The sequence below is a fragment of the Carettochelys insculpta genome, chromosome 3 (genome assembly GCF_033958435.1).
Source record: "Carettochelys insculpta isolate YL-2023 chromosome 3, ASM3395843v1, whole genome shotgun sequence".
In the NCBI taxonomy this organism is placed as follows: domain Eukaryota; kingdom Metazoa; phylum Chordata; order Testudines; family Carettochelyidae; genus Carettochelys; species Carettochelys insculpta.
In genome coordinates, this window is record NC_134139.1 from 31300081 (window position 1) to 31327688 (window position 27608).

The 27608-nt window shown below is 43.2% G+C and overlaps 1 protein-coding gene across 1 annotated transcript; it reads left to right on the forward strand.

Annotated features, from left to right (window-relative positions):
- Positions 1–15757: 15757 nt before the first annotated feature.
- SLC30A1 (solute carrier family 30 member 1) lies at positions 15758–26072 on the forward strand. Its single transcript, XM_074989562.1, has 2 exons — positions 15758–16962; positions 20414–26072. Exons 1-2 carry the CDS (start codon positions 16356–16358, stop codon positions 21325–21327), a joined length of 1521 nt encoding a protein of 506 aa, XP_074845663.1. The 5' UTR covers positions 15758–16355; the 3' UTR covers positions 21328–26072.
- Positions 26073–27608: the final 1536 nt, after the last annotated feature.

A 27608-nucleotide genomic window follows, 5' to 3' on the forward strand; every position in this document is an offset into this window, starting at 1 on the left:
GGGTCTGTCCCACGAAAGCTCACCACCGAATAAATTATTTTGTTAGTCTTTAAAGTGCTACTTTACTACTTTTTTTGTTTTAACAAAAAGAAAGTCTCTGCCTTAAAGAATTCACAATCTAAGATGAGACAACAGCTGGATATAGACAGGCTGACAGGGGAATTGCATGAAACAAGGAGACAATATTGGTCAGCATGACAGGCAGTGGTCTCTGCACACCAGCAGCCTAACTGCTAGCTCCATATGTTGGTTAAATGGCAAATGTGTTACTGGGAGCAGATACTGTGTTTGACTGACAAAGACCTAAAGGAGAACCCGGTATAGCTTGGAAGCTTGTCTTTTACACCGACAGAAGTTGGGCAGTAAGTTATTACCTCACTCACCTTGTATCTCAAATAAAGACCTCGCTCCTCATTCTCCACCATCACCAGAGCGTACAAAGATAACCATCTTGACATAAACAGACTGTTGGTTATGCAGGCAGGTGGGGTGGCGGGGGACGTCTTGGGCATTCACTACACTGTAGCCTGGGAAAGGGTTTCTGAGGCTGAGAAGGAATTAATTAATTAATTAATTAATTAAGCAGATAAGCCACACTTGAGGAGAATTAGGTGACCTAAGGAACCCCTGATTGATGATGGAGCCCAGATGAGCAGTAAGCAGGGCTAGTGTAAAGCCAGGAAGCTGAATATTAGAGAGAGGAAAAGAGGAAATGGGGAGGGAGGGAGGAAGGAAGGAAGGAATAAGAGCTCTGAAGCTCCAGGCCTGGCTTGAAGGGTTTTCCCAAAGGTGTGGGGAGAGAAGGAGCAGGAAACATAGGCTTGAAAGAGGCAGAGTAGGAAACGACTCAGGGAAATAGCAGTGGGGTAGGCTGTTGTAGGCTTAGGCCACTGATTAGAGCTGTTATGTCCAATACATTTGCTCCTAGCCACTTGTGGTGAAGAGGACACTGCACTGTGGTGAATATGGGGGTTGGCCAACCCGCATCCCTTAGAGCCTTTAAATGTGATTCCTTCTGAGAGCTGCACACAGGAGCTGCGTCTACACGTGCACGCTACTTCGAAGTAGCGGCACCAACTTCGAAATAGCGCCCGTTGCGTCTACACGCGTCGGGCGCTATTTCGAAGTTAACTTCGACATTAGGCGGCGAGACATCGAAGTCGCTAACCTCATGAGGAGATAGGAATAGCGCCCTACTTCGACGTTCAACGTTGAAGTAGGGACCGTGTAGACGATCCGCGTCCCGCAACGTCGAAATTGCTGGGTCCTCCATGGCGGCCATCAGCTGGGGGGTTGAGAGATGCTCTCTCTCCAGCCCCTGCGGGGCTCTATGGTCACCGTGGGCAGCAGCCCTTAGCCCAGGGCTTCTGGCTGCTTCTGCGGCAGCTGGGGATCTATGCTGCAGGCACAGGGTCTGCAACCAGTTGTGAGTGTGGAGTGTGGAGTGTGGAGTGTGAGTGTGGAGAAAGTGAATATAGAGTGTGGAGAAAGTGAATATAGAAAAATTATTTACCTTTTCCCATAATACAAGAACTAGGGGACACCAAATGAAATTGATGGGTAGTGGGTTCAAAACTAATAAAAGGAAATTTTTCTTCACACAGCGCACAGTCAACCTGTGGAACTCCTTGCCCGAGGCGGCTGTGAAGGCCAGGACTCTATTAGGGTTTAAAAAAGAGCTTGATAAATTTTTGCAGGTCAGGTCCATAAATGGCTATTAGCCAGGGATAAAGTATGGTGCCCTAGCCTTCATAACAAGGGCAGGAGATGGATGGCAGGAGATAAATCACTTGTCTTCTGTTCTCCTTCTCTGGGGCGCCTGGCATTGGCCACCGTCGGCAGATGGGATGCTGGGCTTGATGGACCTTTGGTCTGACCCAGTATGGCCATTCTTATGTTCTTATGTTCTTATGTTCTTATCTTGTGTTGTTTAGTGCAACTGTGTCTGGGAGGGGCCCTTTAAGGGAGCGGCTTGCTGTTGAGTCCGCCCTGTGACCCTGTCTGCAGCTGTGCCTGGCATCCCTATTTCGATGTGTGCTACTTTGACGTGTAGACGTTCCCTCGCTGCGCCTATTTCGATGTTGGGCTGAGCAACGTCGAAGTTGAACATCGACGTTGCTGGCCCTGGAGGACGTGTAGACGTTATTCATCGAAATAGACTATTTCGATGTCGCCACATCGAAATAAGCTATTTCAATGTTGGCTGCACGTGTAGACGTAGCCAGGGAGTGCTATCTGCCTGCTCTGCACACATGCCCCACTGCTCTGTGGGAGAAGAGTGTGGTGGCCCTGGCAATGACTCCAGTGGCTCTGGTGAATCACCAGCATTGAATTAGAGTGAGGGGGGTGAGGGTACCTGGCTCTAAGGGCAGTATTCAGTTAAGGTGGGGAGGGCTGGGAGTGCCTGGCTTTAGGGGATGGGAAGGGTGAATGTGGTAAATATGAAAAGACAACAACCACACATGTATTGACCTTTGAATTCCTATTGGACATCATTGGATTAGAGGATCTTTGAGCCTGGGTTCTTCTACCAGCCACTGGGAAAGTGGCACAGTTAGGACAGTAGGTTTGAAAATCTCCTAGGACAAACCTTTGTTGGATTTTGATAACCCAAAAGGGGGAAAACCCTATAGTGACCTGCCTGGAGGACCAAGGCATGAAGATAGAGCCCATAGAGTAAGAGGCTGTATCAAGAGCAACTGACTGAAGAGAGCATGAGACCTGGGCAGAGCTAATCCCCTGAACAGACATGAGGAGGCAACCTGGATGTAAGTAACGATCCCTTTACAGTGTGGTTAAAAATTTGGATCAGCTGGAGAGTACAGTTATGAGGCCTTCATGAATCCACTCATTAAGTGGAACCTAACTATTTCCTGTATCAACCTATAGCATCATGCAACAACTTTGTAGGACAGTCCACGTCCTGAATATTTAGGTACAGTACCAGAGTAACACTACATATAATTAATGAGATAAGTTTCTATTAATTCAGAATGAAACACTACAGCAACAGATATGACCCATTAATAAAATAGAATTGAGTAAGGGTTTGTTAAGATCTAGCATTTCAGAAGAGAAATGCCTTTGACACCATTAATAACACATTCTAGAGGACAACTCACTGACAGTTGCCAAAGGTAGCTCTAAATTGTCCTACTGGTGAGCTCCCTCACACAAATAAACATGATAAATATGGTTCACAAGACCGTAACCCATTGCATTGTAATCTGGATGTGTAGTTGTGATCCAGAGTCATTTAAGCTGTTATTCTTGGTGCCTCCATGATGGCACTGAGGCACCAGATGTTCTGAGTATCAGAAGGGCTGGATCACATATTTCACAGGTTAATTACATGGGGACTTGGTGAACAAGTCCTTCTGGCGTGGCTACAATCAGCTCCATATTCTTGAGGGCTAATGTTTGCCTTGTAATCATAACAATGGCAGTCCTGTTGCATAGCTTCTGCAGAAGCAGCTGAACAGTAATTAATTCTCCTGTAGTGTGGAGGCTCTCTTCTCCAACAGGCAGTCTGTGTTTTCACAAAAGATGAGACAGAAGGATCTGAATTAGTTCTGTGATGTGCTAAAAATGCCCCTTGGGGCAGGGAGATCCTTTGAGCTAAGGTTGCTATGTAGTGTCAGCTTCAGAAATCTCTCCTGAGTGGACAGATGTCTCTGGAAGAACCACATTTTCACCCTGCAACTAGGCAAATAGATTTCTCTGATGCTTATTTCAGGTCCACCATGCAGACCTCATGGATGTATGATTTACTATTTAATGAAGGTAAATATAAAGTAGGGAAATTCAAGTTGTGCTCCAAGGTACATGCCATTCTCAATCACCTTTTTACTATATGGATGGCTTTATGAACTGTATAGAAAAGCAGTGTCAGAGGTTTAGAACAAGAGTTTTAAAATGGGATGCTTAAAGTTAGGCTGCTAAAAACTCATATAAGTGCTTAAATGACAGGCCTGATTTTCAAATGAGTGCTCTGAAGCTCTGAAATGCAGGCTCTGGGTCTAAATATGGATCCAGGTGCCTACCTTTAAGGGTTAAAGTTTTAATACATTGGCCTTAGTTTTTACGGTCTCGTTTGAAGGTCACAGCGAAAATGTCACTGCACTGCACTTCTATCTACCAGGCTGCTGAGAATGAATAACTGAACTTGCTAGGATCTGAAGCTACGGTCCTAGGCAGGGGTGTAAGCATTCCTTATAGCTGCTTAGACCCGTAAGTCACTCCTATAGATGTTAGAGCACCTCTCAGCTTCTTTCAAAGATAATCAGGGAGAATTATTATTTAACAATGTGATTTATTAAAAATATGACAATGGACTAATCACTTCAGGAACAGGATAAAAGTATTACCCACCAATCAGCAGAAAGATAGCTTGTCTTTACATACATTCAATATTTATAGATTTCCCTCCCCCATGTCCCGTTGAATCATTATTTGTCTTTCCTGAAGAGACCAGATGATTGAATGTCATCCACATTTCCAAACTAAGTAATTCTTTTCTAGAAAGTGATTAATACAGGGAATATAGTTCTATTTAGAATCTAATTCAAAATGGACAAGAGCTCAAACTGCCACATAATAAGTCAATAGCTCTAATAATTTTGGAATAATTCTGAACTTCATAGCTGACTGGAGCAACAAATTTATTATCTAATACATTTATTAGGTCATGTGAGATTTTGTAAGTAAAACTACTTTATCAATGACCCCAGAGAGGGACCCATGTGAATCTTATCTCTACAAAACAAATAAACAGTCTTGTAGCACTTTCAAGACTAACAAAATGATTTATTAGGTGATGCGCTTTTGTAGGACAGACCCACTTCTTCAGATCTGGAAACTCTGTACCCATTTCTGCAGATCTGGAAATTTCCAGATCTGAAGAAGTGGGTCTGTCTCAGGAAAGCTCATCACCTAATAAATCATTTTGTTAGTCTTTTAAGTGCTACAAGGCTGCTTTTTTGTTTTATCAATGACAATAATCATAGATTGGGTCTATATTTAATTACGGCAGATGGTCTGGAGGTGTTGCAGACTGTGACATGCAACTTAATCAAATGAATAGATTACTAACAGGAACACAAGCTGATTAAATCTAATCAAGAAGGGAAAATTCAAAAGTTGTGAATGAATCATTTTCTCCCGCCTCGTAAGGGTTAGGAGTTTAAAACAAAAAGTAAAATCCTATCTCAATTCAAGTCAATGAGCGTTTTGCCACAGACGTCAATGGAAACTGAATGTCACCCAGTGTCTCCTTGAAAGTGGTAAGATATGAAGAGCATCTAGGCTGATAAGAAGAAAAAAATATAGCTGTTAAAACCACAATTCAAGAAATCACTTAAGCATCTGTTTTTGTCTAATCCCTATTGAAGAAAGCACTTACACATTTTAAGCACATACTTGAGTATTTTTCCTGAACAGGGATGCTTTTGTGAATTAGACCTACAGATGGGACTGAAATAGGGCTATGTGTGTACCTGATTTACTTTTCATTTGTATTGTCTTCCATCACAATACATAAACTTGTTCACGTAGACAACTGTAGAATAAATGCTGCTGTTATCGCTGATTGAGTATAATCCAAAGGTACAGTTTAAGGGCATCTAACTGAGATGTTGCCTACAGGAACAGCAATCTAAAATGAACAGTCTCTGAATTGGAATAGACAGTCATGTTTACCGAACACAGTCCCAAAAGCCTCTCTTAGAAGTAGACAGCTCAGGTGGCTGTGCAGAAGAGGAACAAGTGTCCATAGTTCTCCCCAGCCCCCAACACACACACTTTTTATTACGAACATGCATATCTCAAAGACACTTTAGGCAAAATATATCCTGAAGCACAATGTTTCCCAAACTTAAATCATTTGTAAACCACTTTTGGGACTTTGGCCTTATAGGTGTATCCCCTCTCCCAGTGCCGTCCCCATGCTTATCTCCTGATTCTTAGTAATTTATTTTCTGCCATGTACCCCTTGAAATCCATTCATGTACCACCAGTGGTACACATACCCCACTTGGGGAAACACTGCTGTAGCATATCATTTAAATGTTATGGTCTGTTGAATGTGTGTATTCTATTTCTGTGTCTGCATTTTGCTTGTATGTGAAGTTAGAAATGTGAAGTCTGAATCTGTTTTAAAAATCTAATGAGGACCGTAAGTGATACTTGGAAAACATAATGGCTCGGTGCTCAAACCAATGACCTGTGAATAATCTGACTTTTCCTACAAGCCTGGGTTGTCGTTGGTCCTGCCACGAAACATGGCCAGGCTAGCTGATGATAGAACCAATTTTGGATCTTGCACTTGTCTCCCCTTGAGTGGAAAAGTTTGAACTGAACACGAAGAATCCCCTTGGGCAAAGGGGATATAAAAGTGGGAAATTAAACAGGGGAGATGTTACATACCAAGAGACCTGCCCTCCCCGCCTCCACCTGACCACACAAGAAGCTTGCTGGAAACATCCAAGACTGAAGAGAGGGAAGGATCAGGCTCAAGCGAGGTGGCTGCCTAACTTCTTTAAAGATCAGAAGTACTGTTAAGGTAAGAATTTGCATATAACAAGTTTCTTAGTGTATTAGATTTAGCTGGGGTCTTTTGTTTATTTTGCTTAGTAACTTTGGTCCGTCTGTTATGACTTGAATCCTATTTTTCGTACTTAATAAAAACACTTTTTTCTGTATTATCAAACTAGTGTAAATAATTGATACTGGGAGCGGGGAGCAACTAATGTGCACACCTTTTGTTGATACAGAGCAAATCTCATCTTACCCCATTTAAAACCTTATACATTTATTTTGAGGTTTGGTCCTATTAGGAGCTGTACTTCTGGGTGCTGACAGATCCCTTTAGCTAAGTCATCCAGAGCTGAACTGGTTCAGTATCTGTGTTCCTCTGCCGTAGGGCTGTTACCCCAATTCTGTGTCTTTGTTGGGGGAGACCAGAACTTCTGGCCCTGCAGGACAGGGTGGGGAGTGCCCCACAAGGCAGGTGGGCCCAGTGATATGATCAGCACATGGGGTGATAGCCCCAAGGGGACCTTGTGATCTAACTCATCTCACACAAGTCAGTAGACTGAGGACCAGTGTTGATAGAGCATAGAAGAATGGATGATTATCAAAAGGAACCCTGGCATTATCTCTGTAGCATCACAGCACCTCCCAAAGTTTGTGGGTGAAATCCTGGCTTCACTGAAGTCAGTGGTAATTTTGCCATTGATTTCAGTTGGGCCAGGATTTTACCCCAAAGATTTGATTACTGCATAAAATACAACCTAATGTATGTGTGTATAGGCATTGGAATTTCAGCCATGTAATTGCAACATCAAACCACAACAGAAATTTTCTGTCTCTGCTCTAAAGCAGTGGTTAATCAATCTTTTCACTAGTGCAGATCCCCAATCAGCAACTCCCACTGCTTATGGACTCTCATAAAACTCAGTTCCAGCTGCTTGGTACACTTCATTAAATGAAAAAGGAAACCACAACATAGATTTTTCAGACAGCAATTAATAACATAATAGGAAGATAATTCATTTTAAAAAATTGTAACATTGCAATTTGTTTAACTTATTTTCTATGAGCACTTATCTATCTTTTATTTTTTTCATGGACTCCCTACAATAGCCTCACAGACCCCCAAGGGTCCTTGGACCCTATATTGGGAACCACTACTCTAGAGGCTTGTGACGCGAGTGTCACCTTTTCATGAATGGCATAGATGATGCAATACTTCAGATGGCTGAAGTCTTGGCACAAATGACTTCTGATTTGGCACAAATGTTCAAAGAAAAATAAATGGATTTATTTACAGAGCAAATAATGCAATAGTTCTTTTCTTTCCACAGCTTGCAGCTGCTTTTCGATATTTGTGGAAAAGTCAGCTCTTTCAATGGAATTCACTGCAAAGCACTTTGCACAGTAACTGGCCAAGAAGCTTTTAGTGTAGACTTCCTATCTAGCCAATGGCCAGAGGGAAACAAGCCAGAGGTGAGAGATTCTGAATTATTCTCCTCTTGAAACACAGGTAAAGTTCCTGAATACATTTGGAAACTGTTTTCTTCACAGGTGTGAAAGGGAAGCAAACTGTGTAGATCAGGGGTTCCCAAAATTGTAGCATCCCTGGGGCTGTGCAAGATATCTTGGGGGTGCGGGGGAGGTAAATGGGAAAACAATTGTGTAATGGGGGTTTATTTACTAATTTTACTTCATTGTCATAATAGGCGAGTCAGGCGAAACTAAAACTGTGGGAAATTGTTATATGAAATAGAGTAGTTATCATACTTCAAGACATACCAGTGAGAACACAGAGATGCTGATGTACAGAGCCCTCACCTGCTGTCACCCTACAGTGCAAGTTCAGTTGCTCAGCAACTGTTCAGTTTAACTGAGCTCAGAATTGAGAGAGGTTTTTCTTTCAGTTGTATATATTGCATTGTACATCTCTCAATGACCAGGGTAATCCTTCCAGTTTATGGTGCCCTATGCAGAGGTGGGCTGAGGGTTGGAGAGGTGTGGTACTCTAGGAGTTAACTCAAGTAGGGAAAAGTGATCTCCTGTGAGCATACCTGAATATGACTCAGATCTGTGCATTCCTACTTAACCTGCAATTTATGAGGCAGTCCCATGGATTTGTCCAATGCCCTACAAACCCCAGAGTTAGGGTTTACTCCTTTTGAGATCAATGCAATTTTGGAGTCATACTTCTGTTGCAATGGGGAGGAATGGCAGTATGTGGCAACCTAGTTTATGGGAATGATATTTGGGGTATGTTCAAAGAGATGCAATATTGTGAGGAGAAAAGGAAGTGGCAGTACACTGAAGAGGGTAGATACATTTGCCTGGCATCTGTGTTAAGATCTTTTCTAGTTTTGACGTCTGAGATCATGTAACTTGGATTGTGGAGAACTAAACCCTTAGGCCTTCTATACACATCAGAAAGGAATGAACAGACCTGCTGTTGGGGGAGAGGTAAAAGGGGACAACTGCTCAGGTCCCAGCAATTGCAAAGGGCCTCAGGCTCTGCAGCTGTGGTGTCTGGAGCTCTCGGCCCTTTAAATTGCCACCAGAATGCCATGTGGTACTCTCCACATGGTGGTGGGAAAGGTTGACAGAGGAACATAGCGCCCAGCCCCTCTTCTTCTGTCTGAGGTCCCACGAGATTCTTTTGGGAGTTCTGAGCCACTTCCTCAGCTGTCCATTGCCCAGGGGCCAAACGATCCTGTCAGATGCCCAGGGGGTGAAGAAAGGGCTTCAACAATAGGACCATAATGTTTAAAACTAGAAGGGACCACCAGATCATCTCTGCTCTTCTGCTGTTTATCATAAACCAGCAAATGCCACCCAGCCCCCTCCTCACCAAGTCCAACACACAGAATAAGATTAGTTATCAGAAGAGTGAACTTTTGTGTGCCACAGGCAGAGGAAAGCAAGGTGCACCAGTGTCTAAAGTCCTTTGAATTCCAGGGAACTAATTAAGTGAGATGCAATTAGAGAGGGTTTCCACCATGCCCAACCACATCATTTACACCCTCCTTTCCAAATTATCATCAAGAATTCAGAGACTAAATCATCCGGGATCCTTTAGCATTTGTTTTTCTGGTGGGGCCTCATAACTGTACTCTCCAGCTGATCCAAATTTTTAACCACACTGTAAAGGGATCGTTACTTACATCCACATTGCCTCTTCATGTCTGTTCAGGGGATTAGCTCTGCCCAGGTCTCATGCTCTCTTCTGTCAGTTGCTCTTGATACAGCCTCTCACTCTGTGGGCTCTATCTTCATGCCTTGGTCCTCCAGGCAGGTCACTATAGGGTTTTCCCCCTTTTGGGTTATCAAAATCCAACAAAGGTTTGTCCTAGGAGATTTTCAAACCTACTGTCCTAACTGTGCCACTTTCCCAGTGGCTGGTAGAAGAACCTAGGCTCAAAGATCTCTAATCCAATGATGTCCAATAGGAATTCAAAGGTCAATACATGTGTGGTTGTTGTCTTTTCATATTCACCACATTCACCCTTCCCATCCCCTAAAGCCAGGCACTCCCAACAGAAAAATGAATACCTATTGGCCACATCTACACAGGCAACCATCCAATGGAGTTTGTCCAGTCCCAAGCAATGTCCAACTACTATTTTCTGAGTGCCACAGCTGTAGTGAACTCTGAGAGTTCAGTCTCATAGAAGAGCTGAGATCACGGGAGGCAGAGAATCTCTGCATGTAGAAAAGATTAACAGAGACTATGGCTACGCTAGAGGCATAACCTGAAATAACTTATGCAAATTGCATAAGTTACTTTGAATGAACTTATTTCAAACATGGTGTCATCCCAATGGCACTGAAGTTTGAAATAAGCAGCTATTTCGAAGTTTCTGCTATCCTTCTCATGACAACGGGCAGCGGAAATGGAATACCATGCTCAAAATAGCAGTGTTTAACCGCAGGGCTGCTATTTCAGAATTTTAACCATGATTAAACATCATGCTCAAAATAGCACTTCCGTTCTGAGCACAGTATTCTGTTTTCCCGTTTCCATTTCTCTGTTTCCACTACTCCTTGTCATGAAAGGGGTAGCAGAAACTTCGAAATAGCCGCTTATAAGTGTATCCTGAAATAGCAACCATAGTGTAGCCATAGCCAGAGAGATTTTGTTTGTAGGATACACCATTAACAAGAGAATGGATGAAATGTTGCAATCAGAAAGTGCCATGGCAACAGGGGGTCTTTTATATATAAAACAGATTTATTTGGAGATTTGGTCCTCTTTGAAGCTGTACTCATGGGTGCTGAGAGGACACTTTAGCTGAGTCTTCCAGAGATGAACTGGTTCTGTGTCTGCATTGTTCTGCTGGAAGTCTGTTATCCCAGTTCTGTGTCTTTGCTAGGGGAGACCAGAATTTCTGGCCCAGCAGGACAGGGTAGGGAGTGCCCCAGATGGCAGGTGGGCTCAGTGATATATTTTGTTTCAGGAAGAAGGGTTCTTTCAAAGATGGGGTTTATTTTTGAAAGAGCCCCATCTACACTGCTTTTTTTTCTTTCAAAAGAATCTCTTCCAAAAAGAGATTATGCAAATGAGGCATGAGATTTGTAAATAAGTGCCTCATTTGTATTTTTTATTTCCCTCATTTGCATTTGTCTTTTGAAAGAGGAATGCAAGAGTAGATATAGCCTAGGTGACAGCCCCAAGGGGACCTTGTGATCCAACACATCTTACACACACAAAACAATACAATGAGGGCTAGAATTGACAGAGCATAGAAGAATGAAGGATTATGAAAAGAAACAATGAGATTATCTGTCTTTGTCATTGTAGCATCATAGCACCTCCCAAAGTTTATGGATGAAATCCTGGCTTCACTGACATCAGTGGGAATTTTGCCATCAATTTCACCCCAAAGGTCTGATTACTGCATAAAATACAACCTACTGTAAGTGTGTGTGTTTTATATATCTACATCTATATCTATTGGCAGGGGACCTTCAAGAGGAATTTTGTGTGTGACTGCTCCAGAAGCTTGTGGCTCAAGTGTCACCTTTTCATGAATGTCATAGAATGATGCAATGCCTCAGATGGCTGGAATATTGGCACAAATGACTTGTGATTTGGCACAAGTATTCAAAGAAAAATAAATGACTTTTTTACACAGCAAGTAATGTAATAATTGTTTTCTTTCCAAAGCTCACAGCTGCTCTTAGATATTTATGAGAAGGTCAGCTTTTTCAATGGAATTCACTGCAAAGCACTTTGCATACTAACTAGCCAAGAAGCTCTTCGTGTAGTCTTCATTTCTAGCCAGTGTCCAGGCAGTAACAAGTCATAAGTGGGAGATTCTGAATTTTTCTCCTCTTGAAACATAGGTAAAGTGACCGAATACATGTGGAAACTGTTTTCTCCACAGATATGGACAGGAAGCAAACCCTGTAGACCAGGGTTTCCCGAAATTACAGTATGTGTCTACCCTTGAGGGGGATGAGATCTCTCCGGGTCCATGGCAGAAATTGTATAATGGTGGATTTTATTTACTAATTTTATTTCATTGTCATAATAGGCTACTCAGGTGAACTTTAAATCTGTGGGAAAATTTGTATATGAAATACAGCAGTTAATTTAATTTACCTTTCACGTTCATTGTGAAATTCATTTCAGGACACAGGGACCATGTTACTTGGTTAAGTGAAAATCCAATCTGGAGAGGATCAAAAAGTGGGGGGTGGAATTTAATGAAAAAAATGAAATTCCAAAGTTATTTTCATTTCATGTGATTTGAAACAGAATAATTGCTGTTTTCTACATTTATTTCTGATTTTTAAAAAAGATATTTCAAATTTGAGGTTTTCCCTTTCTCTCTCTTCATACCTCCTTGCATGTAGAAAAAATAGACGCAGAGGCTGTGTCTATGCTAGACACACATCTACAGAAGTTACTGTCAGAAGAGAGGTTCTGACAAAACTTCTGTCAACAAATTGCATCAGCATATAAAAGTGGGTCAATCTTTTGATCTGCTGTGTTGACAAAAGTGTCTACAAGGCTTTTTTGTTGACAGTTTCTGTCAATGAAACATATTTTGTGTGTAGCTGCTCTACTAGTTGTGTTGACAAAACCCATTTTATCTACGAAACTCTCTAATGTAGACGTAACCAGAGAGATTTTCCTTGCTGCTTTTATTAAAGTGGTGAGCTAAATGGTTTGGCAGATATCCCATAAACAAGAGAATGGATGGAATGTTGGAATCAGAAAATGTTATGGCAGGTTGGTGGCTTGGCTATGAGAAATGATGGTTGGGTTGAGTGGGCTATTAGGAATAACACTAGTGGTTGGCTGTTGGATCTGGCAGGTGAAAGAATGGTGATTGGATTTGTGAGTTTATGGAATGGCCATTTGAACTAGTAGCTTGAGGCTGGTTCTACGTGGAGCTCTGCCCAGCACTGCTGCTGGCAGACCTATGCAAAGTGAGCTTCTCAGGATTGCAAATGGCTGCCATTTCCATACTCCCAAAGCTCATTACCATAGCCATGCAAGTTTGGTGCCAGGAGAAGCAGGTGCCAGCACTGCACAGGCTGTGTGCATGTGCCTCTGCTGGCTAAACCCCCCTCTGGCGCCAGTCCCTTATGCCAAACTGAGGCATAAGGGACTGACGACAGAAGGGGGTTTAGCCGGCAGAGGCATATCCACATGGCCTCTGCAGTAGCGGCATCCCCTTCAGCCAACACTGAACTTTCCTGTGCCTATGGTAATGAGCTTGCAATCCCAAGAAGCTCACTTTACATAGCTCTGCTGGCAGCGGCGCTGGGCAGAGCTCCATGTACACGTAGCCTGAGTGGTTGGTGGTTGGCACCTTCTGACTCATAAGAACAGCTGTCATGATGAGGTTCTTCTGGTCAAAGGGAAGAGCTGCCGATGGCTAAAGTAAGAAGTAGCATGTGCTATGTCTTAAGTGTCTTATGACACTCTCCAATATACGGGAGCCAGCAAAACTATCTACTAACACACTGCAAACCAGTATGATTAAAATATTTTAAAAAAGAAATATTTCAAAAATAGTAACAAAGAGAAAGCCGTGTTAGTCTATATACTATCAAAACAAAAAAGCAGTAAAGTAGCACTTTAAAGACAAACAAAATAATTTATTATTTGAGCTTCCGTGTGACAGACCCACTTCTTTAGACCATAGCCATACCAGAACAGACTCGGTATTTAAGGCACAGAGAACCAAAAATAGTTTTGGTTCTCCGTGCCTTAAATATTGAGTCTGTTCTGGTATGGCTATGGTCTGAAAAAGTGGGTCTGTCCCATGAAAGATCACCAAATATATTATTTCAAAAATAGTTAATGACTCACAGGAGAGAGAGAATTGTAGGAATGATTTATGATGACCAGGGGCCAAAAGATTCATTTATGTGGCACTTGTAGTCTTTGACCTTCTCCACAACATCCAGGTCTCCAGTTCAACCCCAGCTACGTCTCAAGATACATATTCTAGCCCCATAAGCCGACATCCAGTTGTGCATGAGCACTCAAAGGCCGCGTCTACACGTGCACGCTACTTCGAAGTAGCGGCGCCAACTTCGAAATAGCGCCCGTCACGGCTACACGTGTTGGGCGCTATTTCGAAGTTGAAATCGATGCTAGGCGGTGAGATTTCGAAGTCGCTAACCGCATGAGGGGATGGGAATAGCGCCCTACTTCGAAGTTGAACGTCGAAGTAGGGCATGTGTAGCCGATCCACGTCCCACAACATCGAAATAGCGGGGTCTGCCATGGTGGCCATCAGCTGAGGGGTTGAGAGACGCTCTCTCTCCAGCCCCTGCGGGGCTCTATGGTCACCGTGTGCAGCAGCCCTTAGCCCAGGGCTTCTGGCTGCTGCTGCTGCAGCTGGGGATCCATGCTGCATGCACAGGGTCTGCAACCAGTTGTCGGCTCTGTGGATCTTGTGTTGTTTCGTGCAACTGTCTGGGAGGGGCCCTTTAAGGGAGCGGCTTGCTGTTGAGTCCGCCCTGTGACCCTGCCTGCAGGTGTTCCTGGCACCCTTATTTCGGTGTGCTACTTTGGTGTGTAGACGTTCCCTCGCAGCGCCTATTTCGATGTGGTGCTGCCCAACGTCGAAGTTGAACGTCGACGTTGCCAGCCCTGGAGGTCGTGTAGACGTTATTCATCGAAATAGCTTATTTCGATGTAGCGCGCACATGTAGACGTAGCCAAAGGATGAAAAGATACAGAATGGTCATTGTGAGAGTGAAAAATCTTTACACAATGAAAACACTTTGCAGTTTGTGTATTAGGCAAAGAGGGAATGTTTGTTATTATTTTAATTTATTTATGGTTCCGTTCTTTCATACTCATAAGAACAGGAACAAATGTTTTGTTAAGAATCAGTTACAGATTTAAGGTGCAGTGAGCCAGAAGCGCAGATAATTTCTATTCCAAGTCTGCCCCACTGAAGGTAGGTAGGCAGGCATCCGTCAGTCCCGGAGGACTATGGTGTGTTGTTGCACCCGGGGTTGGATCGACAGCACCATCTAGTGTGGCTGTAAAGTCCCCCTGAAGGCCAACAAACAAAAATTTCATGCTTCTCCGTTTCCCCAACTTTGATGCTTCATGTAGGAAAGTGGGACTGCTTCACATGAGCATTATCCCAACAGGCACCGCCCGCCGGGGCGCCGCACACGAGCACTCCCAGACCGGGTCCCTGACGAGGAATGAGGGGTGAGAAATGACACAAGCTGCTGTGTCCGCTGTGAATTGCCGCAGGCGGGCCGGAGACACTGGCTGCGCTGCAGACAGGTGTTATGGCTGTAGGCTGGGGGCGATACAAGGGCCCCTCCGGCTGCTGTCTGCGGTGCGCGGGTACTGCCCCGTCAGAGGAGCCGCGGGGAGGCGACCCCCGGGAGCAGGGCTCGCTCTGATGGTCTCAGAGGAGCCGGGGCGGGGGTGGGTGCTCGGCACGCAGATGAAAGCGCAGCTCCCTCCGCGGGGCCTCTCGCCCCGTTTGCAGAAGTGGGGGCGGAGGGACCCCGCTGGTGCCCAGTGAGGGGCAGGGGGAGCCGCCCCTCTCCCGCTGCTGGCGCTGCTTTCGCCGGGTGGGGGGGATACTTTGTGCTCTCCGGGCCCCACGCGTGGGCGGCCCGGCCGGCTCCAGCGCCGCGGGGCTGCGTGCAGACGCTCCCTGGGTGGGGCAGCTTCCCAGCCGAGGAGCGGCGCCGCACTGGGGAGCAACCGCCTCAGGCCTGGGCCGTGTGGAGAGCGGGACCCCCTTTTGCACCAGTCCCGCAAACAGCTTCTGGGAAGGGGTGGAACTAGCGAGACACCGCAAGAGCGACAGACAGAAGCAGCCAATTAGCTTTCTGGCTCCGCCTCATTGGCCTCCTCCCCGCTTCTGCCCAGGGAGCCGTGGCTGCCGGAGCCAATGGGCGCTGTGCAGGGGCGCGGCTAGCCGCTTGTCGTGAGGGCTGCGAACCAATAAGAATGGAGAGGGGAGGAGGCCCCTCCCCTCGTTGCCGGGGCCACAGCCAATAAGAGGCGAGAGGGACGGCCGTAGCGAGCTGGGGTTCCGTGTGGAAAGAGTAGGGGGCTCGGGTGCAAAGTTTCGTTTCAAACCGTCTGCAAAGCGTGGCCGCCGGGGGGAAGCTGGAGCCGCCCCGCCCGCCTCGCTCTGCTGCCGCCCCTTGCTTTTAAGTCGCGGCGCGGCTCGCCGGCTCCGCTGAGTGCTGTATCCGCCGCCGCGTCTCCTCGCTGCGCCCGGCTGCCTCTCGGCTCCCTTCCCCAGCCCGGGGTCGCCTGTCAGCCCCGCTAGGGCGGCCAGCCTCCCCTGCCGGGCGTTGCTCCCCGCCGAGGCGGACGGTCCAGCATGGCGGGCAGTGGGGCGGGCGAGCCCCGGCAGCCCCGCTACCGCCGGGTGCGGCTGCTGTGCATGTTGGCGCTCACCTTCCTCTTCTTCGTGGTGGAGGTGGTGGTGAGCCGCGTCACCGCCTCGCTGGCCATGCTCTCGGACTCCTTCCACATGCTCTCCGACGTCATGGCCCTGGTGGTGGCCCTGGTGGCCGTGCGCTTCGCCCAGCGCACCCGCGCCACCCACAAGAACACCTTCGGCTGGGTGCGAGCCGAGGTGATGGGCGCCTTGGTCAACGCCGTCTTCCTCACCGCGCTCTGCTTCACCATCCTGCTGGAGGCCATCGAGCGCTTCACCGAGCCGCACGAGATCCAGCAGCCGCTGGTGGTGATCGGCGTAGGCGCGGCGGGGCTTGTCGTCAACCTGCTGGGGCTGTGCCTCTTCCACCAGCACGGAGGTGGGGGCCATGGGCACTCGCATGGGGGCAGCCAGCCCCACCGCCATGGGAGCCGGGCCAAGCTGGAGCGCTCCGCTGGCGAGGGGGATGCGGCGCTGCGCAAGGAGGAGACCAACACTCTGGTGGGAAATTGCAGCAGCACCAATGGAGTCAACCAGGAGAAGCTAGGTAAGCAGGACTGCCTACAGTGGGAGCTCTTCCTTAGCCTCAGGGCTGCAGGGGGAAATCCTCCACTATACACGTAGAAAGGAGTGGCTGGGGGAGGTGAAGTAGGACAAAGTGAGGGGCACGTGACTTTGTCAAGTAGTGTTGTAGAAATGTAATGACGTTCCATAATAGCAGTGGATTTTGGAGATAACCGACATGTTGGTGGAAAAAAAGGTAAGTGACTGCCCTATTAGTTAGTAGTTTACTTGGTAATTTCTTTGAATATGGACAGAGATAGCTGTGTTTGACTGTTTTCGTTAGAATACGGACAAGTAGCACTTTAAAGACTAACAAAATAACCTATTAGGTGATGAGCTTTTGTGGGACAGACCCACTTCTTCAGATTACAGCCACACCAGAACGTATCTCCATTAGCTAGCCAGGGAATCTACAGATACTCCCCTCCCCTGACCTGAGGTACTCTCATGCACCTGCCTTCTCCAGCAGCTTCCTTTCTTCCTTGTGCCATTGTTAGCAGCCCAGGATACTTTGTGTTGTGAGGGAAATTCTCCTGTACCAGATGCCTGTCAGGTAAACAGTGAATTACTTTAGAGACTTTTTGTTCTCTAATTAGACTACGGCTACGTTGGAGCCATAACTCAAAATAACTTAAACACAGTGCTGTCCAAGTGGCACCAAAGTTTGAAATAAGCAGCTGTTTTGGAATTTGTGCTATCCTCACAATGAGGGGTAGTGGGAATAGAACAGTGTGCTCGAAATAGCACTGCTATTTCGAGCCTGGTGTTTAGCTGCAGGTTTGCTATTTTGGGTTACAAGTGTATCCCAAAATAGCAACCACAGTTTAGCCACAGCCTCAGTGTCTAGCGTTACATATATCAATAAGCCACTGGTAGTAAAGTTGGGCTGTATTGCTAAACTATAGGATGGGTTTTGTGAGAATATGGGATGGTTGCTGTAGTACTTAATCATTAACTTGGCCACTTAATAAGCCTCAGTGCTACATCACTTCATGGGTATGTATTATAGGGCAGCTCTAGAATAGGCAAGTAAGTCCACGGTAGATAAGCAACTCCTCACTATGGCAATTGCATGGCTAGGGTCAACTTATCTGCAATTGACTTAACTGGCCCTCTTAAGGAAGGAGGTCCACGGGAGAAACTCTCCCATCAACCTCCCATATGCTTCATGATGGTGAGGTGTACAGGGGTTGGCTGATGAACCCAGGTATTTGGATTTTGCACACTTCTACCAGGCTCATGAAATTGAACTCTGGAATATTGACCCTGGTCAGGTCAATTTTCCACATAGTATAGCCATACACCTAATTGCAACATACATTAAACAATTTGGGGCTTGTTAGCACTGGCAAACTATTACACGGTAACATTTTTCACTAAGGGTGTTTAAAAAAAAATGCACACCCCAGTGCGGCATGTTACAGTGTTGTAACACACCAGTCTAAAGAGGGTCCAAGTGCTTTTAGCTCGTCCTCTCAAGTAAGTGGCTTACCTAGAATAGGGGTGGGGAATCTTCTTGAGGTTGGGAGCAAATGACCTGCAGAAAAATGAGTTGGGGGTCACACAAGTGAGCAGCAAAAATAACTAAGACGCATCACACTCACAACTCAGACCTGGTATGGGGCTGGAATGTGAGTGCTGCCTTGTCTCACTGCACGAGTTGGGGGAGAAATGAGCCAGCCCCAGGTGAGGCTCAGACTAAATAAGTGGAACAGGGGGGCATATGTTCCCCTCCCCAACCTAGAATGCTGGGAGAGCTCTCTCCCAGCATTGCAACTGTGACTGCACCAGCGTTTAATAGTCTGTGTAGACAAAGCCTGGGTCAGAGACAAGGTGGATACAGTAATATCTATTTTTTTTTTTTTTTTTTTTTTTTTGTTGGCTTGAAATATGAGCTTATGCAAAGGTTTCTCTTTCTCAAACCCGAAGAGTTCTGTGGAAAGGTTTGTCTCTGACAGTTAATGGTCTGCTAAGCATATTACCTCACCCACTTACTTGGAATAAAATCTTATGGCAGTTAAAGTTGTCTTTGATAGAACTTCATTAGAATATTGTAGTTTGTGACCCAGAAATGCTTGGAAATACAGAAAATTTACTTACATTTCAGGAAAAATACTAACTTTTTTGTCTTGTTATACCTGGACACTGCATACCTTTTGCAGTTTTGAATCGGTTGACCCTCTAGTCCAGCACCTTTGGGACCCGAATGGTGTGAACAAGAGAATTTGCCAGATATGGGAGGTCAATATTGTCTACTACATTACCAACACTTCACTGCTTACTGGGTTCTTAGATGACATTTAGGGGTAACTTACAGATCAATAACAGTACAGAACACTGAGACTGATGTCTGTAAACAAACTTTCTGGGACCATGGGGAAACTTGGCCACACCCATGATAAATGATCGTTTGGCTAACTGTAATCATACTGGATTATGGGTGTTGCCACAAAAGAACGTGATGGAACAGAGAGGTTCAACCTGTAATATCCACTAAGTGCATGCTATCCTGTCATAGGTCTTTACAGCACTAGAAAATGTCTAATGCTGATGTCAAGCAGGACCACCTGAAATGTAAAATGTGTAAATTTTTGTTAGTTAACATGTTTTAACACTATCTTCCAAAATGTATAAAATACACATGGTTATATATTTTTTGTAGTCACCTCTCACAGTTCAAACTCTGAATTAACTGCAACACCTCTCCTCTTACCTGTTTTTATACAGGCATATCCCTTCTACTAGAGTGCAACAGTTTCACAACTTAAATCTGTTTATTTCTGTCCAGTGTTCTGCTATAAGTTACAAGGACACAAATTGAATTGCCAGAATATAACTATAGTGAATCATAGGCTACGTCTACACTAGCCCCAAACTTCGAAATGGCCATTTCGAAGTTTACTAATGAAGCGCTGAAATACATATTCAGCGCTTCATTAGCATGCGGGCGGCTGTGGCGCTTCAAAATTGACACGGCTCGCTGCTGCACGGCTCGTCCCGACGGGGCTCCTTTTCGAAAGGATCCCACCTACTTTGAAGTCCCCTTATTCCCATCTGCTTATAGGAATAAGGGGACTTCGAAGTAGGTGGGGTCCTTTCGAAGACGAGCCCTGTTGGGACGAGCCGCATCAATTTCGAAGCGCCGCGGCTGCCTGCATGCTAATGAAGCACTCAATATGTATTTCACTGCTTCGTTAGTAAACTTCGAAATGGCCATTTGCGTGGCCATTTTGAAGTTTGGGGCTAGTGTAGACACAGCCGTGGTGTGGTAGAAGATTTCAAAAACAAAAACAGAAGAATTCACTTTGCCTGTCATATTTCACTGTAATAGTGTGGTTTCTAAATGTATTGTCAGTTAATACCATAGTGCAGTAAACACTTAGTCTATAGTATCTGATATTGTCATAATATGTAACTGTTCCACTGTTTACCAGGTGACATGGTGAAAGATGGCAAGGCAGAACTACAAGCAAATGGGAGTGCTGGTTCTCACTCTCTGGACATGGAGGTTGAAGACTCCAGTGGACAGCTTAACATGCGTGGAGTTTTTCTGCATGTGCTTGGAGATGCTTTGGGTTCAGTGATTGTGGTGGTGAATGCTTTGGTCTTTTACTTTTCTTGGAATCCATGCCCCAAAGATGGGCCGTGTTTGAATCCATGTGTCAATAGCCATTGTATGGAAAATGCTACTATAGCTCCACCTCTTGACAGTGCTGATCTGCTCAAGCAAGAGGGTATTCATGTAGCTGGTCCCTGCTGGGTGCTGTATTTAGATCCCTCTCTTTGTCTGATAATGGTTTGTATACTCCTTTACACAACTTATCCATTGCTTAAGGAATCTGCCCTTATTCTTTTACAAACTGTTCCCAAACAAATTGATATTTATTCTTTGAACTTGAAACTACGTAAACTTGAAGGAGTTGAAGCAGTCCATGAACTACATGTTTGGCAGCTGGCAGGCAGCAGGATCATTGGCACTGCTCACATAAAATGTCACGATCCTGCCTCATACATGAAAGTGGCAAAGCACATTAAAGAGATTTTTCATGATGAAGGGATCCATGCCACTACAATTCAGCCTGAGTTTGCCAGTGTAGGCTCTGAAACAGGTGTTGGCAAATGTGAGTTTCCCTGCAGAACTCAATGTGCGCTGAAGCAGTGTTGTGGGAGTGCAGAAAGCAGTACTGAGAAGAAGACAGCAAAGACCTCTTCAATTGCGATTTCATGTTCAGAAATAATCATTGAATCTCCACACCACAAAACTAGGAGGACTAAATCTGAAACTATACCAGCTGTTAAGCTAGAGGCAGATGATGACCAGGACACAGAATTTGAATCATCTTTGTAATTCCCATAGTTGGGCTATTTTAAGTATTGATGGCTTCAACTTCAGCTTTATTGCAAGAGGAAGAGACTAATATGAGATACAATTGTCTCAAACAGTGTAAATGCTGATTTCTTTTTTTCCTGTTCTTGTCACATTGCTAAATCTAGAATGCTTTGTTTTAAAGAACAAAATAACAATGCCATGACACAATGTGTTTGTGTTGACTTGGTAATAAGCAGCACTGAAAATGTGCCTGTGCTGGTTTTTTTTTTTTTTTTGGAAAACTACTTTCAGTGTTTCAGCAGAAGTTTTTGTTTCAGTTTAAAATATTTTCTCCCCTAAAAATTTACTTGAGGATAAGTAAATTGGAACATAGTTTGTGTTGGACTTCTCGTGGGAACTTCTTTCCTTTCATATTTTATTTGTAGATATTTTAATATATTGTTTGTAACCCCATATGAAAACCAAAGTTCATAGAATGTCTTAAGGATATTGCAACATCAAACTTGAAACCATGTTGTCAGTTTCTTTCACACTTTTCTGTAAGTCTTTACAGTGAACAATCTCAGTGCTTTCCTCATGGATTTATTGCATACCATAAATAGTAGTATATTTTAAAGGAAATGTATCAATCACGTGATTGATACAAAACTGTCCAATTTTTCCCTCCATTGGGATTGTAAGAACTTTTAATATTGGCTGGTTTTTGTTTAAAAAAAAAAAAAATCCAGTTAAAGTTGTTCTATTAAAATGTAAGTTCAATCTGCTGAATGCTTCTCTGATCAGACTGAGCAGTAAAATAATTCTTAGCTAATTCATAAAATATGCAGTGAGTGTTCTTCCTTAAGTTCAGTTGCACTCCTGATTTTGTTAAATTATTGCATAAACGTAAGTTTGTGAGAACCTTTAAGTTCCAGTGCTGTAACATTGGAGTTGGAGCTCTTATTTTAAGGACATTTATCACAATAATGCCAACCAACACTTTTAAATTGAAGTGTCTGTCAACATTGGCATAATTCCTGGGTTTAAATTGAGTACACTAAAAATTCACTTGGATGAAATTTTGCTGAGAGTCTCAGTGCAGGAGTAAGCCCTTTTTGCAGTGGGTGACAGCATGGCCCATTGTCAGTTTAAGCTTTTCCACTCAGTGGGGCCAGTATGTTTTGCCCTTTTTAAAGTAGTGCATGTCAAATAATTTTATCCATGGAATTTTTAGCTTAAAAATGTTTAATGGAACTAAATAATGGACGAGTTCTGAAGAAGCTGTTAGTGTGCCATCAACACATACTTTCTCGAACTGTATTATTGACTGTATTGGAGAGAACAGAAGGTAATATAAATGGGGACAAGGTAGGACTTTGATCCCATGTCAAGAGTCATGTCTCAGGCCAAAATGGACCTTTAAATCCACCTTTTGAGTTATATATATGGGAAGTAATTAGTAATTTAGCACAGGATTGAGAGTTTGAAGATTTGAGTTTCTTTTCCCACTTCTGCCACTTACATTCTGTGATGTTGACTTACTTGTTTAACCTCTCTGCCTCATTTTACCAGTTTGTAAAACATTGATAATACCTACCTCAAGGGGTATCGTTAGGCTTAATACATTCGTTTCTAAAGAGCTTTGAGTTTTTCTGATGGACAGCACTATAGAAGTGCAAAGTTTTTTGTTGCTTATTTTCCAACAGTGGCTCCTTTTACATATGTGCAGGCACAACAGGATTATTTGACAGCTTTGGCCTTATTTATAGATTTGTGCATACTGTGTTTTTGAGGTTTTAAACAGTATTTAAATTAATATATTTTATATTAAAATGTTTTGGTTAGTGAAGAAAATGCAGGTTCTCTCTTTTCTCAAATATAGAGCTCTTCACTAATTTGCACTTCTCTAATGTTCCCTATAAAACTCACTTGTAAGTGGTTCACAACTTACTGATACCCATCCAGGGGGAGACCAGGCCTGGTCAAGACAGTGGGCTTACTCAGCTTCTCAGCAAAGCATTATAATGAGGTCTTATGTTAAGATTGTCCAATGAATCATTGTCAAACTGCATCTCTGAGATGAACAAAGTGCACTTGAAATCCTTGCTTTTTTCACTATAAGCTGTTTCACTAACTAGTATGCTTAATGGGTTGTATTGATCTCCCAATCATGGGGAATTTGCAAGGTCCTGTTGTAAAACTATCACTAACACAATATAAAAGTTTATTGCTGAAAGTACAGTAATACCTAAAGATGACAACCATATCAGGACTAGTAGCCTCCCTCTATAAAAGGAAAACAAATGGTCATGAATTTTAGTAAGTCAGATAAATACATAGCCATTTCATGTAAAATACTTAATCTGTTTGTGCCAGAAGTCCTATTTTTCTAGTGCTGTGTCCATTGCAGGCAATGGACATGTCCTTAAATAAGAGGGAAGAGTCCCTCTCTCTTCCCATGAGCTTGGGTACAGTATATATTCCATTAATCCCAAGATGGGAGTTGCACAGCAATGGGAGTGTGGTTTGTACATTCATTGTTGCTGTAAGGAGCCCAAACTGTATTGCAAGTTATCAGGCTACATCTCAATCTTTTAACCTGATTTATGCAGACTTGATTTAATTCTAAACACTGTAACTCCAGAATACTCTTAGCTTTTTTGAATTAATTTTTTAAGCATGAAATTAATGAATCTCCTATGAGTAAGCACATCACAGGTAGGACAAGAAAGCAGCTAATTGTCTGGTGCATTCCTTTTGTTTCTTATAAAGGGCTTGACATGTCAATGTCTTTTTGCCCTTCCTGTAAAATGTGTCACATACTCTACCAAGTAACATTGGATATATCTACATCTGGTAAAAGGTTTCATTTATAAATATCCTTCCTTTAGAATAGACTACTTACATGTGTGTAGTGTACAAATAGTGGTTGAGACAGCTTGAGCAAAACTATGTAAGGGCTTGATACGGCAAACATTTAATTTAGTGAGTAGCTCTGAACTCGGAGGGAATACTTGTCAGGGAAGTTACTTGCCTGTGAATGTCTGCAGGATTGGGCCCTACATATGCAACAGGGGATAGGGCTTTTCTAAAGTATCAAAAGCTAGTAGACTTTTAGTGATTATTTTTAAAATCTGTTTAAAATGGGTGGTACTTACAGGGGGGTTTTCTCCTGAAAATTGTTCATGGCTTTTAGCTTCTAACTCTGGGTCTGACTCTTACAACTATTGATCACTCAGTGCTTGTACTGACTTCAGTTGGAACGGAAGTTGCCTAGCACTTCTGAAAAGTAGGTAATTAAGTAACTCAATGGATAGTTAAGAAGGAAACATTTCTTTCTACAATGCACATTCTAACTTATTTGGCAATAGGAAACAGTTTCTGGATTTTTGTACCTAGATATCCTGATTTTTTTTTTTTTTCTTTTGTGTGTGGCGGGAAGGATAAATGCTCTGTTTAGAAGTATTTAAAGCAGCATACATATAATGGATTTATTTTGTAATGCAGCATCAGTTATTTAGCCTCCTGATTTTTATGTTGCTTACTGAATTCTGTGATGCTTAATTTGTCTTTGTACCTCATGTGCCTGAGTGAGAATGTCCTAAAAGCTTTCCAAGCCTGATGCAGCCTTACTGATAAACAGGAGACGTGATTCTTCTTTGACTTTCAGTTTTGTGAAATTAACTGCCTGTATGAGTTACCTTTCAGCCTTGTATAAATGTAAGCCAGGTATCTTTTTTCCATTAATTGTATAGCTGAATAGTCACTTTAAAAATGCATCACAACACCTTTTTAGGTTGTATTTCTCAAAGCATATGGGTTTAGTTAGATTCTTTTCTCGCACCAGGAGTCTAAATTTGTAACCACTGTGGAGAGGACTTAATTGATTATATTTGGATCTATTTCAATTTTTTCAGTGAAAAAATGGCTTTGGCTTTTATTAAACAATGTTAAGAGAACATACTGTAAAATTGTGAAGTTGTGTGAGAATGTATCTAATGTGAAGCACTTAATTTCTGTTTGGCTTACAAGTGCAGGCTTCTTGACCGAAAGCAGTATCCTTTATATGCATCCAGTCTTTGAAGATGCGAACACTCTAAGTCGAAACAGTTGGGAAGTGAGTTGTAAAAACATTGTACTTCCTGTCATGGCTTCTGGTGCAAATATATGAATACTTACTGAGTTTGTCTTCACAAAGCAACTTTCAGCACTTTTTTTCCTAGAGGTAGAATTGGAATCTTCAAATATCAAAATCTCCCCACATCACTTCATAACAGTAGTTAAACTTTTAACACAAGCTTTCTGTCAAATTTAAGATAGGTTTGCGAAATTGCAGGCTAGCACGCTTTTTGCTTTGCTTTAAAAACTTGTAGATTTTAATAACTAGCACACAACACTTTGTTCTATAAGTTCAGTTTTTCAGTACAAAAATATAGCAGTCTAAAGGAGTTGTTGTGAGAAGGGGGACTGCAGCAAAATGTATGTAGCACCCATTGATAGTCTTAGGGCATGAATGCTCTTAAATTCTGTCTTTAACAGAAGACTGACATGCATCAGTATGTTCTTCATGAAGCCTTTATTTTATGCAAATTTACTTTTTGTATGGGGAAAAATTATGCAGTTTTATGCAATTGTCATCCCCCTAACCTCAGACTTGTATGTTTGGGTTCTTTCACTTGAAAATGTTGTGATGTCTATGAATATATGTAATAGTGCACATCATTTTACACTGCTGTTTCTACCTCCTGAGGCTTTGTGAACTGTTCATATTATAAATGTTCTGAGACAAGCTACTGTGGGTTTTTTATATAAAAGTTCAGTGGGAAGCTGTAACTGTAGTCTTGCAAGTGTGGCTTTCATCCCTCCAATCCGGGGTTGTGCCCAGTTGCTATTTAGGTGGGAAACCTAGAGAAAAATGTTGCCACAACCAGTGGTAATTGTAAATTAAGAGCCATTTTCATGGGTATTGTGACAATACCCTAGCATAGTGGTAAGGAACAGTGTACTGTTGTGAAGGTGCAAGATATACTGACCTCTTCAGTTTGTGTGGTTTAAAAACCAAAAACAATAGTCATTGTAAATCCAAATTTTAAAACAGGACAGTCTTCCTTGCTGTTCTGATTAAATCTTAAGGGAGTGAGTTAAGTTTGACAGGGAGACAGCAAGTGCATCTTACCTAACTTGTTAGTAACTATAGCAAAAAGACCCCCCATCTCCTATTGTAGATGTGGCTCCAATTCGGTGGTGGATGTAGTATGTAGATCTGAGTGCATTTGTATAAATCTGGGTAAAGTGCCATCCATTTGGCCAGAGGTGAGATTAACAGTGCCTATCATTGGAGGCCTTAACCTTTTCTTAGCATGTGAGATTGCAAAATAAAAAAATCATATTTAAAAAATGGAAACAAGGACAAACTACAAAGGATAATATAGGCAAACAACACAAGAATGCAGGAGCAAGATTAGAAAGGCTAAGGCACAAAATGAGCTCAAACTCACTACAGGCATAAAGGGAAACAAGAAGGCTTTTATAAATTAAAAACAAGAGGAAGACCAGGGATGAGGTCAGGCCATTGCTCAGTGAGGAGGGAGAAACTGTAACAGGGAACTTGGAAAGGGCAGAGATGCTTAATGACTTTGTTTTGGTCTTTACTGAGAAGTCTGAGGAAGGATTGCCTAACATAGTGAATGCTAGTGGGAAAGGGTGAGGGTTAGAAGTTGAAATAAAAAAAAAAGTTGTCTGCAAGTCACCAGAGTCTGATGAAATGCACCCTAGATACTCAAGGAGCTGATAAAGGCTCAGATATCTCCTCTATCACCTTTGGAAAATCATGGGAGGCAGAGACTCCAGAAGCCTGGAAAAGGGTATACCTAGACTTTAGTAAAGCATTTGGTAGGATCTCACATGATATTCTTATCAAAAAACTAGACAAATACAACTTAGATGAGGTCACTATATAAGGTGGGTGCATAACTGGCTGGATAACTGTACTCTGAGTAGTTCTTAATGGGTCTCAATCCTGCTGGAAAAGTATAACAAGTGGGGTTCCGCAGGGGTCTGATTTAGATATTGGCATAGAAAGTACACTTACGTTCCCAGATCATACCAAGCTGGGAGGGGCTGCAACTGCTTTGGAGGCTAGGGTCATAATTCAAAATGATCTGGAAAAATTGGAGAAATAGTCTGAGGTAAACAAGATGAAGCTTAATAAGGACAAATGCAAAGTGCTTCACTTGGGAAGAAACAATCAGTGTCACATACAGAATGGGGAGAGACTGTCTAGGAATGAGTACAGCAGAAAGGGATCTAGGAGTTATAGT

Bases quoted from the DNA above. Each gene is read 5' to 3' on its own strand.
- SLC30A1 (XM_074989562.1), top strand. From the start codon at position 16,356: ATGGCGGGCAGTGGGGCGGGCGAGCCCCGGCAGCCCCGCTACCGCCGG. The intron at 16,963-20,413 runs GTAAGCAGGACT...ACTGTTTACCAG, and splicing joins AGTCAACCAGGAGAAGCTAG to GTGACATGGTGAAAGATGGC.